The sequence below is a fragment of the Fundulus heteroclitus genome, chromosome 24, assembly GCF_011125445.2.
Source record: "Fundulus heteroclitus isolate FHET01 chromosome 24, MU-UCD_Fhet_4.1, whole genome shotgun sequence".
In the NCBI taxonomy this organism is placed as follows: Eukaryota; Metazoa; Chordata; class Actinopteri; order Cyprinodontiformes; family Fundulidae; genus Fundulus; species Fundulus heteroclitus.
The window spans coordinates 15,154,196-15,170,635 of NC_046384.1; the positions used below are offsets into that span (position 1 = coordinate 15,154,196).

The 16,440-nt window shown below is 40.6% G+C and overlaps 2 protein-coding genes across 4 annotated transcripts in view; one reads left to right on the plus strand and one right to left on the minus strand.

The window, feature by feature from the left end:
* The window catches only part of LOC105921529 (rho GTPase-activating protein 6), an 86,533-nt gene extending 82,699 nt beyond the window's left edge, over window positions 1-3,834 (plus strand). For both annotated transcript variants that reach the window (XM_012857322.3, XM_012857323.3), the window contains exon 14: window positions 771-3,834. In XM_012857322.3, the coding sequence (XP_012712776.2) occupies window positions 771-1,264 (494 nt within the window). In that variant the 3' untranslated portion in view covers window positions 1,265-3,834. The remainder of the gene's footprint in view (window positions 1-770) is intronic.
* LOC105921538 (MSL complex subunit 3) overlaps window positions 1-16,440 on the minus strand; it is a 227,694-nt gene that overhangs the window by 95,770 nt on the left and 115,484 nt on the right. The window lies entirely within an intron of this gene.

Genomic DNA, 16,440 nt, shown 5'->3' on the forward strand with positions numbered 1-16,440 from the left:
ACGACACCCATAGCGGACAACAATGAGGAGAGCAGTCAATGGACAGAAAGCTCCGGTTAGAAAATAAATTAATGACCGCAAAATGCGCGCCACCATTATAATCCATGTTTACTTCTGCAAACACTGAGGACGCTTGCTACGTATGACGTCATCGCGTCCTCGAGTGCGCAATGTGAAACACTTCGGTTGAACGCATTCAGTTCACACAGGAGATCACATACAAGTCGCATATGTTTGGAATTGTGAACAACCACGCAAAAAAAAAAAAAAAAAAAAAAAAAAAAAAAAAAAAAAAAAAAAAAAATCAGATTTCACAAAAAAAATCGGAATTTAGCATTAAGACCCGTAGTGTGAACGTCGCCTTTGACGAGTTCTTGACCTGCTGATGTAACCAACAGCGAGACATGCTGACATTTTCTCCAGTCTTACCCTAATTTACAGAAATAAAAATGTGAAATATGAATTAGAGTTACCCTTTTTAAATTTAATTGATTCAAATTAATAAATGTATTTTTTTAAAGCAACTATATATCTGATATCAGTGACACGTAGTGGTAGTCTCTTGGTTTTGGAAATGCTTCCAAAAAGGAAAAGTGAAATTTAATTAAATTTAAAAATAAAAAATATATAATCATGATTTAGTTTACTTAAATTTGAAAATAAAAATTCAAAAAATACAAAAGAGGTCCAGGTTAATAAGGATTCAGTAATAATAGTGTCTTATTCATTCAAACTAAGCAGTTTCACTCATGTGGTGATGCTGTGTCCAGGTTCCCATGGCAACATGTCAGAGGAAAGCTCCCGCAGCTCTCAGGAAGGTCTGGATGGACTCCACGCCGACGTCAAACAGCTGACGGACACAAAACGGACTCACAGGACACCCGAGTGCAGAAACCACCCCCCCGTAACCCGAACGTGCACGGCCCCTCACTCAGAGACGGGGCGACCGCGCCTGCAGCTGAGCATCAACCCCTCCCTGACGTCCCACCCGAGCAGCACGCCGGCCCCCCTTCGATCGCCCGTCGATGGACGCTGTCCTCCGCCGTACGGCGCCCACCACCGCGTGGCCGGCTCTCAGAGCTCCCCGCAGCTCGCCGCGCCGCGGCCTCAACCGGCGCCCGGCAGGCCGACCGCGCCTCAGCCCAACCCGGGCCAGACGGTGGCGCAGAGTTCGGACTGGCAGGACTGGCAGCGGGAGCGGTGGCAGATCTGGCAGCTGCTCTCCTCGGACAATGCCGACACGCTGCCGGAGACGCTGGTGTGACCTCAGACTGTACTCTGTAACCCTTCAGCGACGATCCCGCCTCCGTCTTGTCCCGTCCTTTCCTTCTCTTCAGAAACCCCCCCTTCGACTCCTGCATCTCAGCGCCATGAAGATGTTTACGTGCGCAGCTGCTGCCTTATACAGACTTTGTGTGTTTTTTTTTTTTCTTTTTTAATAAATCCACGAGCCACTAGTATTTCTTTGGATGGATTTTTATGACCTCTCTCTTTCGACCCTTGTGTTTCGTGATCTAGGGGCCCACCAAAAATACCTCAAAACACACGACCCTTTTAGAACACCAAGTATTCCTCTAAGAGTCAGCGTAGCCTCTTCGATGGAAAACACCTGCTTCTCTGCCATTTTTCACCATATTTTATGGCTTTTTTTTTTTTTTTTTTTTTTTTTTTTTTTTTTTTTTACACACAAACTCTAAAATGTACACATTTGCTGCTAACATTGTTTGTGCGTGATATTAATGTTATTCAGCCACATGCTTTAATGTTAAATGGTGTTGAACTGTACAATGTGTAACATAATGTAACATATATATGTTTTCCTCAGAGTATCTACCTAAAATCAAGACAGTTGCTTCGTTGGGTGGTCTGAACAGCTTTTTGTCCCTCTTTTGTTGCCATATATATATATATATCCCCTTTGAATGTAAAAAGTTTCTCTTGTGGCTTAAACGTGTGCTCTTGGCGCCTGCTTGAGTGCGGCGGACACAACGTGCCAAAGCTCCACTTTTGGAACTTTAAGGAGTTTTCAGGATCATTTATTTTTGTCTTCGCTTGTCTCTTTAATGGGCAATTCAAAAAAGACTTTTTCACGAATGATTTATTTTGCAAGCAGGAAAATTCAGATTTTAAAATCAAATTTTAAAGTCATTAAGGTGATTTTAAAAATTCTCAAAATATGTTACATTTAGCAAAAAATATTTTTTTTTCTTTGTGATATAGTAGATTTCTGTAAAGAGAGATTTTATATTTGTAAAATAATCAAAATAGGTACAGCCTCCTCCATAATTATTGACTCTCCTGGTAAAGTGGTGCTTTCCAAAGAATTTCAGCCCGAGGACTGAGACGGCAACGGGAGAAGGTTGATTTTGTATGTAGTTTCTGTATTGATTTGACTAATTGTTTTAACTATTATATTCCTCAATAACCCAAAGACAGCCCCATTTACAGTTTTCTGCCAGAGTCTACCAGATTTTCATACAAAACGTCCTGGTATTTGAAACAAACAGGCCAAGAAAGATCCTCTAATGTACTTTAAAGTGGGCATAGGGGGATTTTCCAAATGTCATTCCCTTGTTTTACACCCGGTATGTTTTTGCTGAAACCTTAGTCTTAGTCTCATCTGACCAAAGAATACGCCTCCAGTTAAACATCCAGCGGTGTTTGGCAAACCCGACACATCTACATTTCCAGTGGTGGGAAGGAGAAGGCTTTTTCCTGGCAGCAGCAGATTAGCATGTAGATCGGATCTAATGCAGGTGAATCCAAGGTGGCACTCTTTGATGCAAGATTTGTGTCCTCAAACATTCAGTAGTGTCATAGTTCTTATCGATTTAAGTGTTCTTTTTTTAATAAAACTCATTTGATTGTATATAAGGGCAAGTTAACATCTTATGATCAAAAGGTGTCAAATTTGAATGGCATGTTCTCATGTCTTGCCAATTTTGAGAAGAGAACACAGTGGGGGGAAATAAAGTGTTGGACTGTATTTTTTATTAAACATCAAAACTTTTTTTTTTACACATAAATGTGGAAAAATTAAAGCATGGATTTTTCTAGTGTAAAATCAACATTGTTTTTATCTTAAAACCTTTTAAACATCTCTACCAGGAGTGACAATAATTCTATGTGGCACTGGAGATATTCAAAATGTTTCTTTTTACAACTACTAATTGATTAATTAACAGCAGTGGTCCAATCTTTCCAACTCTTCTCATTTTTAACATTGAAGTGAAATATGTGCAGGCAGATATTTCACTTTTTATTCTCTACAGGAGCCATAGCTCCTTCCATAAAGCCCTTTTGATTTTTCTTTTATTAGGACAACACGGCCCTAGAATAAAGTAAGGATGGTTGTGTCAATGCAGGTGGCGCCATCTAGTGTTTGAAAACGCGCTTAAGTTTGTCGCTGCCTCCCACAGAGTACCGTTTCCACCCGCCCATCAGTGCTGCGATTCAAAGCATGTAACTAAAAGCACCTTCTGTGAACATTTTTAGGAATTGACTGTGCCATAGGTCTGTTCTGTCCATGTATAGCTCACTATTTTATTTGATACATTTTTTTTTTAGATTGTTCATTGATGTAATATGAAATATATTATCAATCTGAACTCAAAAAAAGAAAAATAAGGAAAAAAAAGACGTTAATCCTCATGGTTCTCGTTTTATCTCATGTCTTGTTGACTTCACTGTTAAGCCACCAGAAGTTTTTTTATTATTATTATTGATATTTTTGGTGGTTTTTATTGGGTCCAAAATTGTGTTCCGTTTTGTTACTGCTTTTGTACCGCGTGTCCTCAGCATATGCTACCGTTGGATTAAATATGATAAAGTTGACACCGGAATGTGCTCGAGTACTTTGAGGCTACACTGCATGATTTGGACCTGGACTATTTCAGCGAGAGCCAATTCATTTGAGTTTGGTCTATTTATATATCGCAAATCCCAACACTACACAGCAACTTAGAGCGGCGGTTCCCAAACATTTCAGCCAGCGACCCCCCCAGATAACAGTGCCAGAGACTGGTGACCCCCTTATAAGCAAGTGGGATGTTTTTTTTTTTTTTAATGAGAATAGACCTATTACACGAATAAAGTTGAAACATTATGATAATAAAGTACTCTTTTTATAAGAACTTTTAAAAGAAAGTGCAGCCTTTCCCCTGCGTTGAAATGAGGACTGCTGAGCGTCTTGTGAAGTTATACTTTGGTATCAGTTTCTCAATTAAGGAAATACTTCATCTTTTTAATCACATGAGCATCAAATCATCTCACGAACCCCTAAGAGATCTCTTGCATTTAAAAAAAGCTCAGATTCTAATGTTTCTATTTAATCCACCAATAGGTGAAAAGGATTTTTTTCAAGTGTCAGTGAAACATTCTTTATCAGATGAAGGGTTTCAAATGAACTTTTGGTACCTTAACTACAATATTTCTGCCAGTAAGAAACATTTGCAGGCAATATTTGTTGTACCTTATCCCTGCAGTGTTGGGTGCTGGGAAAACGGTATTTTTCTCTTAAGAAGCAAAACATGTATTTTCAGTTGCACTGCAAACACAAGCTCCCATACCCTTACTGGCCACTTTATTAGGTTTATATGGCTATAAAACTATTTCTAATTGACGCCTCATGTAGATTTATTTGCTGCACATCTAATTACATGAGCCTCTTGTTGAACCACATGCCAAGGGTTTTACTTTGGACTGCGAATAGGTCGAGTTTGTTTAACTTAACGTCCTGACACACTTTCGTAGAGCTTGAGGTCCCATAGGCGCATGCCAGAAGGTTAAGGCCAGTCTGTTTCATACAATCTAAATCAGGGGTGTCAAACTCATTTCTATCTTGGGCCACTGTGGCATCATGGAATCATTAAAAGGGCCGGTTGTCCACAGAAAATAAAAAATACACAATAACATAAAAGTAGCACTCTTAGGCTCAATTTATACAGTTTATCTGCAAAAAAAAGAAAAAAAAAGAAAAGAAGGTTGATTTCGGGGTTGAGTTACACTTTAAACTCATGGTTCTGCATCACTTTTTCTCTTTTTGGACATTTCTGGGAGTAATGTGTTGTGAGAAAACTGACATCTAGTGGCAGGATGATGTTACTACACTTTAAAAAAAACATCCGCTACAGGAGGCACAGTTTTAGCCTCTTTAAAAAGGATATATACCTCTACTTTATGAGATATGCCTTTTTTGGCTCTTGAGGGCCAGATAAATTGCCTTGATGGGCCGGATTCGGCCCGCGGGCCTTGAGTGTGACACGTGATCTAAATGCTTTCATACATCTGAGATCATTGCTTGAACAGCTCATCTCCAACGTCAGTCATTTATTTCTTGATATGAGATAAAATCGAAAGGCAAAGATTTCGAACTACTACCACTGCTAAATTATACCCAGAGCATCATGCTGCCACCACCATGCTTGATGGCTTACTCATCTGCACATCTTGGATGGGCAAACTTTTTTAGAATTGGGTCACTTTCTGAAAGAAAGGCCTCATTTTCTTATCAAAACCTGCGGGGTATAAAACAGGCTGAACATTAAAGTCCAAGATGCACTTCCTGCAAAGTTTACTACCTGTGTCTGTGTGCGTTGTCTGCATTTCTTTTGGCAGCTGCTTGCTCCAGGAGATCAAAGCGACCGCGAGGCTGCGGTTTGTGAGGTGCTTCGGGATACAAAGTGGCCGTGAAAGCTTTATTTTTAAAGCAAGCCGGCGGAGCTGCAACAAAAATACCTTGAGCCAGGAAGTCGGAGACAGAGGGATGACATCCTCATGCGCCTTGTCTGTGACGGCTCGTTTGAAACTGTGAGGACAAACGGTGGAGAAGAAAAGCAGCTCTGAGTCTCTTCACGGCTAAATGTCAGACGCTGAGGCAGATTTTAGCATCGTCTTCAAATGCCTCAGAGATTCAGAGCCTTTACCTTACATGACACTTGAGCAAACAAGTCTGTGCCCAAATTACAAAGAGCAAAAGGAGACATTGTTTTGGTGATCAGCAGATAGAGAAATAAATAGTTGAAGGATTGAATTTTAAAGAAGCCCTCAACACTATTATAAAGTGTTATTGATCAACGTTGCCACTAGAGGTCAGCCAAGAGCTTCTTTATTTCACATCAAAGCAGCTACTGATAATGAGCAAAATTGGAAAATAAATGGAGGAGGGCCTAAATTAAACAGAACAGTAAAAATGTGCTTTTGTAGTTTAGTGAAAAGAGACACGCTGGCAAAAAGAATTAAAAAAGATGAACAACATTTCATGGCTTTTGGGTTTCATTTTCCACAGAGCCCACTGATCGCTTATTAAAGACCCCATGAGAGGCGGGTTTACCGGTTAGCACACCATTAGACCCATTAGGAAAGCTAGAGGATCAGGATTCGACCGTTCACGTGCTGTGGCATGATGGGACAATCACTGAAAGGGCAGAATCCAATAATTGGGACGGTGACAATGTACCATTAACGTTTACTCTGACTTAACCTCAACAACAAATAGCTTTTAATTAGATGGATTTATAATGAAAGTTATCCTTTGACTCTTCCAAACACTAACCCTACTTTCGGTGAAGATCGAGCGTCTTCCGTGCAGCTGATGTTTGAAACGAGCATTTATCCTCCTGTTCTGCTCCAGGACGTTCTGACTAATTGGGATCAGTGTAGACACAGAAGCAGCCTGTTCCACACTCGGTGCTGCGAGTGCGCTTCTTCTGTTCCCTTTTGTCGGCTCGTTGGAAAGGAGCCGAATTTTAAATAGAATTTTGCGGACCATGACAACTAAACAAAGCGGCTTTATTTCAGCGGCTAATGACTTGGCCCGGAGTAAAGCCGTGCAAGTTGGCCGAGCTTAAATAACGCATATGTATTTGCTAGAAACATAGGTATGCATGAACTCATCCACAGATAGACTTGGAAATTGCCAAGTTCAAGAGCTCGGCCCCCGAAGGCAGAGGAGACTTCATGCGCGCCGGCAAATAAAAAGCGGATTTTCACTTTCTTTGATCGCGCTTTAGGAGGGTTGCTTGAGGTGATGTTTTGTGAGCGCAACAATCTGGACAGTGTGTAAAAAAAACAAACAAAACAAAAAAAAAAAACAGTTCTTCTTGCCCATACTTGCAGAAACATTTTCCAAGCAGACGTCCTGAAAGGAATGTGTACCCACAAGGTCCTCATTAGTCGGCACAATTGGTTTATTCTAGTCATGTGTGGTTCGTACAGTCCACAAGCCAGGTTCTGAGACAGAAAATGCCCCCCCCCCCTTCCATTTTTCTTTTGCTCATTACATCCATGTGTAAATCATTGTTTAATGAAAATCAAATGACCCCTGGAAAAATAAACTGAAATACATTGTTTACAAGTACCCCCCACAGATTAGTGGTAAAAATGGTTACACAAGCTGAACGAGCATGACTGAAGTTCGTGATATGTTTAGACAGTGCATGACTCATGAGTCTAGAAACAATACCAGTCTTGGAGCATACTGTGGCGTTTGAAACATTTCGTTTTTAGTCTTATAGTTTGCCCCAAAACTCCCAGCCCCATCACGTCTTAGCTGATGCAGACAAAAGGATGAATCCAATTTCCCAGGGATTTCCTTACTACTTAACGCCTAACATACGTAAAGCTAAAAATATTTCACAGAGAAAAGGGATATGGCTTTGAGGATCAGATGTCATGCTTTTTTTTGGTCACGGGCCCAAATGCAGACCGGAGAAATGCCCGATCATGTTTCAGGCACTTTATTGGAAAAAGGAAAGAGACCGACAGGCACCCCACAAAATATAAATGGGGGGAAAAAAACCTAGAGGCAAGGAAGCAGAGGGGCTAAATCCCAGAGAGAACAGGCTAGCACCAGACGAAACGATAAGACTAGAAAACAGGAGGATCTGCTGAGGACCGACCAAAACTGGCAGCCTTATAAACAATGGGAAGCCGATTAGTGAAACCAGGACCAGGTAACTTAAATCAACAGAATGAAAAGCAGATGTGAGGAGAGTAAATTTAAGGAGCTGAGACTGGGTAATGATATGTATGAAACCAACACCAGAACACTCAGTAAGATACATAATATCGCCAAACGCATTCATTCACCGATTCCTTCAATTCAAGTAAAGACTGGATCCCTCTCTCGGGAGCTCAGCAACTTCCACCATGAGACCCTGATAGCAGGCAACTTGCACGACAAGTCCAGTTTTGAATTCCCCTTGCTACTCACTACACTGTGTGGAAAGCAAATGTTAGTGACAGCAACTCAGAAACAAAGTGGCAGGCCATGGAAAAAAATCACAGGGCGAGGTCGGCAGATGCTCTGGCACAGGGCGCAAAGACATTGTCTGCGGACCATGTAATTTCATGAGGCCTTCAAGGCAAGGCAAAATTTATTTATATAGCACAATTCAGTACAAAGACAATGCAAAGTGCTTTACATGATTAAAAAAGTTGCTTCAGTTGCTTTAGAACAGGCATCAAGGAATAGGTTCCCACGTCAAAGCAGCTGCCATCAAGTTCTGTGTAACCTGTAGTTACAGAGAGAACGGTGCCTACCTGACTGCTCCGTCAAGTAACATTTGGAGCAGACGGGATTATGGTGTGGGGGTTGTTTATTAGGAGTTTAGCCCGGCCTGCTAGTTCCAGTTACAGGAACTGCTACATACACGAGATTTCCAACAATTTCATCTTCCCAACCGTCCAGGAACAATCTGGGATGGTTTCTTGCTGTTCGGCGACGACTCTGCACCAATGCCAAAAAAAAGGTCCTTAAAGACATGCATAAAAGACTGGACTGCACAGAGTCCAGACTTTATATATCATATCTGGGATGAATTGGCTCAAAGGATGACATCCAGGCCTTCTACTCCAACATTAGTGTCCGACCCCACCAATGTGCTTCATTAAGATCAATCATGAATCCGTGACGTTTAAAGAATCCTACAAACGGGACACTGTCAAAACACCAACAAAGCCTCACGTGTGGCGTTTTCCCCGAAGAGAGAAAGCGTAAACGGTAACCCGTCATTATGCCTGTGGTTTGCTAATTTTTTCATGGTTTGACGCACGTGAACTAATTGTGCTGAAAGGTCTTTGCTATATTCCTATTGGTTTAAAACCCCGCCCCTTTTATTTTGAAGCAACTAGACAGCTTAGTTATGAACTCCAAAAATTAAGAGTCACGGGAAATGTTAGTAAAAGAACAAGAAATTGTCATAATTGGAAGTTTGTGCCTGAACTCCCAAAACGTGTTACAAATACCCAGCTCTCTCTCTAAACAGCCCTGAAATATCCAAGATTAAAAGCGGCGCATGTAGAGAGTGAAATATGAGAGTAACCTTAAATAAGCACATACTCCAAAGCAATTCCACCATCAGTGTGTTTCAAAGCCGACCGTGGCTGCAGCAAAGTACCCGCAAGGCGCAGGAGAGGCATCATTACTTGCACTGTGCACTCATGAATGTGACAACTGCAGCGATGTGATGGGAGAGCACAGCACTGTCCAACCAACCAGAACAGTGATCTGCCCCAGGAGGCGACAGCGCAGACGTTCTCACACAATCTGGCAAAACACACGTCGCCATTTACAAACCAAATGGGAAGCTTTGCTTTCACAAAGGGCCGGCAATCCCCTGGTTTTGGCGAGTTCCAGTGAGAATAAAACAGATGCAGATAAAGGAATTTTGTTCAGTGCCAGCTAACCTAGGTTGTCTCGTTAGCATAGGTCCAAAGGGCTTAAAAGCAGAGAAAGTTGTGAGGCAAAGTTCAAAAGGTTAAACCAAAAATCAATAGCAAACCAAATCTACTTTCAGATCAGCGTTGCGGGTCACTTGTCTATGCCAGGCACAGCGGCAATCAATGAGCCACCAGTGCAATTAGGTTTAATGAGGGAGCATTGTGACTGTGACTGAAAAAGGTATGGCAACATCAGAGAAGTTGAGTATAGCCACATTAAAGTAAACATATTAGGGTGTGTGTATACACATTTAATTGACTTTGATGCAATCATAATCCAGAAAACTGTGTTTTTGACATTTGGTCTTACCCTTAAATAGCTTGAAAGAGGCTCAACATTTATTTTTTGTTTGCTTTCCTATTTATTGATTAATGTCAAACTATCCTATATATATGCAAAATAAGAGTAAAACTATGTTGCTGTGCAGGCAACACAGTGAGTAAGATCTACCAGTTAACAAAATCTGTCTATTAGACAAAGGTTATCTTTGAGTGGCCACATGGTTGTGTCACCCCTGGAGGCAACAACACCCTTCAAGTATTAGTGATTGCAAATGCTTCAAGTCTTTAACGTCGCTATTCAATAACTTTGGCGGCACGTCTCTTTGCAGATTGGTTTTCGTACTCAACCATATTAGAGGTTCTGCAAGCATGAACAGCCTGTTTAGGACCATGATGTTGTATCTCAAGTGGACAGTATTTAGGAGATTTTGATTAGGCCGTTGTAAAACCTTTAGTTTATGCTTCTTGACCCCATGGTGAGCACCAAAATGTACAAAGTAATTTATCAGTTTGTAAGCCATGTAGATTTTGAAAAATGTAAGCCTTTTCCAGGTTTTTTTCCAACTTTGTTTTGACTGGCAATAAATTCCCTTGATGTCATCAGACAGTAGGTAAGTAACCAGGAGAGGCAAAAGGACTAAAGTTTAATCGTAATTCACTGAGTAACTTGAATAAAAGATGGGGGCTGAATTAAACGAGTAGAAATTAAGTGTTAGCAGTTCTTGTATTAATAAATCTCATAAGATCGCTGTAAATGTGTAACTGTACACGACCAAACACTGAGTCTGTGTTGAATTTTGTGCTGATTGGCTTCAGTTTGCGAACTTCACTTTTTATTTTAACCTTCCCTTTAAAATCCACAAAAAAAACACATTCCTGATGCTGACCTTTGAGCAATCTTCTAAAGAAACATATTGTCATCACCCAAGTTCCCGTTTAACAGATGAGTCTCTTAGCGGGTCCACCAGCTGGTTTTTGTTGAGTCCTCTGCGGATGGAGCCGTGCAGCATACCGACAAGTGATACTGAGGATATCCTGTTTATAGCCTGCTTTCTGGTGACCATTTGGTTTCAATTCATGCCTTCAACTCTGTTGATGCCCTCCAAGCAAAACGCCACCGATATTGCACCGTAAAGTTGCATGTAAATATTCAAAAAAAAAAAAAAAAGAAAAACTGAAGTCAATTACTTACAAAATACATCCCAATCATGAAACCATTTAGATGCCTCTTTTAGAATTTGAAACATTAGTGGGGGTAAACCCCCTAGTAATATTAAGAATTTCAGAGGATGTAGCAACGTGTTTAAACTTTAAGAAGTTTGTGAAGCTCATTGGCACCTTTTTTTGGACACAGTATATGTATTGACTAAAGTATACTTAACAAATATCGGTTATAAGATATTCAGTAAAACATAAGGGGTTTGATACAACAAGAACATTTTACACGTCTTAGAACACAGGTGTCAACTCAAGGCCCGCGGGCCGAATCCGGCCCGTCAAGGTAAATTATCCGGCCCTCAAGAGCCAAAAAAAAGGCATATTGTGTCATAAAGTAGAGGCATATATCCTTTTAAAGTGCTAAAACTAAAACTGTGCCTCCTGTGGTGAATGTTTTTTTTTTACTGTGTAGTAAGAGCATCTTGCCACCAGATGTCAGTTTTCCCACAACACATTAAAACAACCCAGAAATGTCTAGAAGGAGAAAAAGTGATGCAGAATGATGAATTTAAAGTGTAACTCACCCCAGTATCAACATTTTTTGCAGATAAACTGTATAAACTGGGCCTAAGGGTGCTACTTTTATGTTACTGTGTATTTTTTATACTTCTATGTAAACTGGAATGAAATTAGGAAATGCAAAGTATTGTCTATGCACGTGCAACCGGCCCTTTTGATGACTTCATGACGCCAAAGCGGCCCCGTATAGAAATGAGTTTGACACCCCTGTCTTAGAACCTTCAGGCTCAGTTCACACTTTTCATTTTCTTTTGCTAGAAACTCTGGCCAGTTTAAGTTATTTCTGCCTTTTCTGGCTCACAAAAAAAACTTTATCAGACAGGAGTGCAGAAATACCTTGGGCAGTGGCGTCCAATTCCAGTCCTTCATGGCTACTGTCTCCCAGCTGTCCCAGCTGTTTCCCCAAAATCAAAATAACTGATTTTAATGGCTTGAATACAATGCTTTGCCCCCCTCTCGGATCTCTGTATTTACATTTTGTCCACACTTAAATGTTTCAGATCAAAATCATTTATATATCAGACAAACCTAAGTATAAAACATTTTCAAATGATGATTTCATTTTTCAACCAAAAGGCTGTCCTGTGCTCCAGTGTGAGAAATGTGTTCTCCCCAAAGCCTGATAGCTATTTGTGCAACGCTTTGTGGCAACAGCTGCCATTAAGCTTTTAAGCTTTTACAGAACTGTTCAAGACTTTTATCCCACTTTTCTTTGCACCACATTACAGGATTCATAGTCATGCCACAGTGTTGCAATCAGATTTTAGTCCAGACTTTGACTAGACGTCTTAAAGGCCTTTTTCTTTTAATGTTAGAAGGGACATTACGGTAGTTTTTTGCCATCATAACCCTATGTGTAAAAAAAAAGCCCAACATTTTTCTATTAATCTTTAATTTAATTTCCCAGTAGAGCACTTTGAATTTAATATACAAATAAGCCACTATCCAAATAACCTCAAATTGCCTCATTACCAAGAACGGAGGCTTTGTGATGCAAAACAGGAAGAGCTTATTTGATATTTTTAATCACCACCATATGACAGATGACTGGATGAAAGTTTAAGAATTTTGACTGAGCCTTATTATGATAATTCTAGTTAATGACTTGTAGGTGTGACATATCCTAATTCATGTCCCCATTAACAAAATTCTCCTCCAGGGTCCGCTCTCTGAGATCCTTAAAGTCACTTTGGGTAAAGCGATTGACATCCATTGCCCTCGTTCCCATCTAATCAATGAGCAATCAGCCCCACATCTAATTCAAATGCTATTAAGTGGCCGGTCTCTGTAATAGTCCAGACCCAGATGATACACTGATTGAAGCCGAGCGATCCTCATCTCATCCTCTTAGAAACCTTAGCACGAACGCATTGTTTAAGGTCCAAGCCTAATTACACGCTGTGAAAAGACATTAGGGAAAAACCTACTAAAAGCCTCGAAGCATTAAATGTCAAGTTCATTAAAAAATCTGCTGCATGATTTTGAGCCATCCTGTGAAAGCTGAGCCATGTTAATTGGATACTCAAATTTACAATTACAGTAGCAACTAGTGTATTTTATGGTTTTGGCATTGTATTGATTTCCTTATGTATAAATATATATAGACATGGAATAGTGGAGAACACTAAAACATTTCATAATTTTGTTGTTTCTTACAAAATAGATATAATTTCACAATTTCTCACTTTCTTTCTAGCTAATGCTGATTCGTTATAGGTCATAAGACTTACTAAAGTTTGGATTTATGTTTTCTTTCATTTACCTACCAACGTATTGAGAGCTAGTCGCAGGTTCTCAATTGGGTTAAAATACAACCTTTTCCGGTTTATGGGCCCTTCAACCTATATGCTATTATCTTTATCCCCTTTTGCTTCTTTGGATGGTAAGCACCCCCGAACATGGATTTCATTGGGATGTGTTGGCACTCAACTTTTCTTCTCTAGAGGAAAACTTTTCCAAATTTTCAAACCAAGAAGACCGTGGATTTATCAGACAAAACCAGCGCAACAGTCTTCTATGGCCCATCCTTGCCAGGAACCGGTCTTCTACTGTCCATCCTTGTTGTCATTCTCTTCTACGTATAAAAGATGGGCCCAGCTCCAGTACTCTCAGTGTTAAGCAAGCTCGGCACTGCTAGAAAGAGGATTTTCTCACATACACACGAGCAGGGGTCACCAACACCAATCTTTGAGAGCCACTGTCCCGAAATCTTTAGATGCAGATCCAAAACAGCCGAATTCAATGAATGGCTTAATACTAGGCCACTGTCACTCGGATTTGATGCAGGTGTTTTGAAGCAGGGATCCATTTAAAAGTTGCAAGGCAGTGGCTCTTGATGGTTGGAGACTCTTGCAGCAGAGAATGCTAAAATCCTACTGGCTGGAAACTCTTGAAAATGCCGTTTCCTGGCCGTGACTGTCATAAAATTGGAATGTGCATACTTCTAAATATGGATATACTGATCACTCGTGGGCTGATTTTGGACAAGAGCTTTTTCCAGCTATAATTAACACAATCACATGAGCGCTGGGTTTGTTTGCTTGACTCATTGGCATTCTGCCGGGCCAAATGGCTTCAGGCACAATGATTTTAGGGACGATAATGCGGTAATGCATTATTCATCCTGGTTGGCATTATCGTATCAGGGATGGTACTAGTCAACTCAGGGTACCACAGAACATTGTAAGGATAAAAAGGCATGTGCTCTGAGAGGTTTTCTTATCTGAAGCGTGGTTTGGGAAAGTTGATTCCCCTGTGTGGCTGATTCAAAGAGGACTGAAAGAGCGAGAGATGAATAATGCAGGTCAGGATCCTATTGTTTGGTGAAGGCCCTTTGCAGCTCACAATGTAGCACAGAAGACTTTGTGAAATATTGATTCACCACTTACAAGTTGTTGTTTGGATGTTGTCTGACTTTTAGGAAGTGAATGGCTCTTTTTACTGGATTCGCCCACTGAAGGTCCAAACAAAACACACTCTATTCCTGTGAAATGTGATCAAAAAGATTTGAATTCTCAATAAACATGATTCGTAGATTAACATGAATAACATACAATTCTAGAAGACCAAGGAAATATTAATATGCAGCAAGTGTTGGCATTTATGAATATTTCCAGGACCAATTCAAAAACTAGTTACCACACAGGGATAAAATATAAGGTCTTTTCAAAGTCATCACAGGAAAATGTAATGACGAAGGCCAAACAATTAACATATGACACAATATTAACAATATAGGATGTGTATATATGTGAAAGTGGTAATCTAATAAACAAAAGGTGTACTTTGTTGGCTAAATATGAATAAAACCTAGAAGCATGTTTAGTCAAAATTGTGATTTTAAACAGTTGAAACATGGATACGGTAATCTCGCTGATGTAAGCAAAATTAGCTTTCATCCTAACCTGACTCTGGCCAGATGGATTTTGTTCCGCAGAGCTTCGCACGTCCATCTCCATTGGAGATGCATTATCAAAAATCCTTGCGTATGATTGGATAAACCACTTGTCAGTCATCTTTACTGCCGTGCTACTTCAACCACTCACATCGAAACCAACATTAAATCTGAACACATCGGTTCCACTAACAAAAGACTTCAAAGCCTGTCTCTGGTGTTCTTTTAAAGAGTTAATATTTAGTAGATTGGATAACACTGATGAAATAGCATCAATGTTACCGGGTGACCTGATTTCTCTAATGCAAACTGAGGACATCTTTTAATTTGCTAAGTAGGCAGGCACACAGTCTCTGTTGGGGGGTTGGTTTGTTTTGCCCGATCTGCAACGTCGACAGTGCGGGGAAGGTGCGTTCGGCTCAGCTCAGCTGATTACTTCTTGCTGCGTTAACATTTTTTACTTCATCATGATGAACTGGAATCAGGGGCATTTCCTGGGACAGCTTTTGCTGGGGAAACAGGGATGTCTGGTCACCGCTTGCTGTGAGCCGCCATTGTTGCCTGAATCCAAACAGTCGCTTCTCTGACACCTCACATCCTGATTGGCTCGTCCATTTCATGTGCTACTGAAATCCCTCCCAATGGCAGCGATTCCAGATGGATGTGTAGAGCTCCGCAGAACTACATCCATCTGGCGAGAGTCAGGTTACTTTTATCCAGCAATTGTTTCGATTTTAAAAACGTTTTATCCCATTCGTAACTTATGTGAATCAAATATTGGTCTCTTTAGGATTTAGATTACATGCGTAAGGATCATCTCTTATGGATTGTCATACAAGTTTAGGATTGGTGTCTGAGGGAACAATTACAAAATGTAACCATAAAGACAGCTTGGCGTATATCAACATTGTGCTATATGCTGTCACAAATTACATGTCAATTTTTTTTTAAATAAGTTGCTTTTGGAATATTTGTATTTTTATGCAACTGTATGTTTTCAAACAGTAAAGCTCAAGGGCTCCAGCTAGAAGCCCTCGCCAGCTTTAATCTGATTTGGTGCTACCGTTGCCAGGTTACTTGTGTCTGACAAAAAAGAGGTCTTCTTACATTCTGGGCACAGAACTAGCATAAGAACCGTCCCCATGGGCGAGCCCAAATGTCAAGTGGCCTGGATGACTCCGGGAGGAGCTGGGAAAGTCACAAGAAAGACAGTTGACAGGGCTGGGGGGGGGGGGGGGATGTGTGTTGTGAGGGAGCAGAAGTGTTAAAGTGGGTGTTAAAAGGAGAAATGACAGGACAGGAGGTTA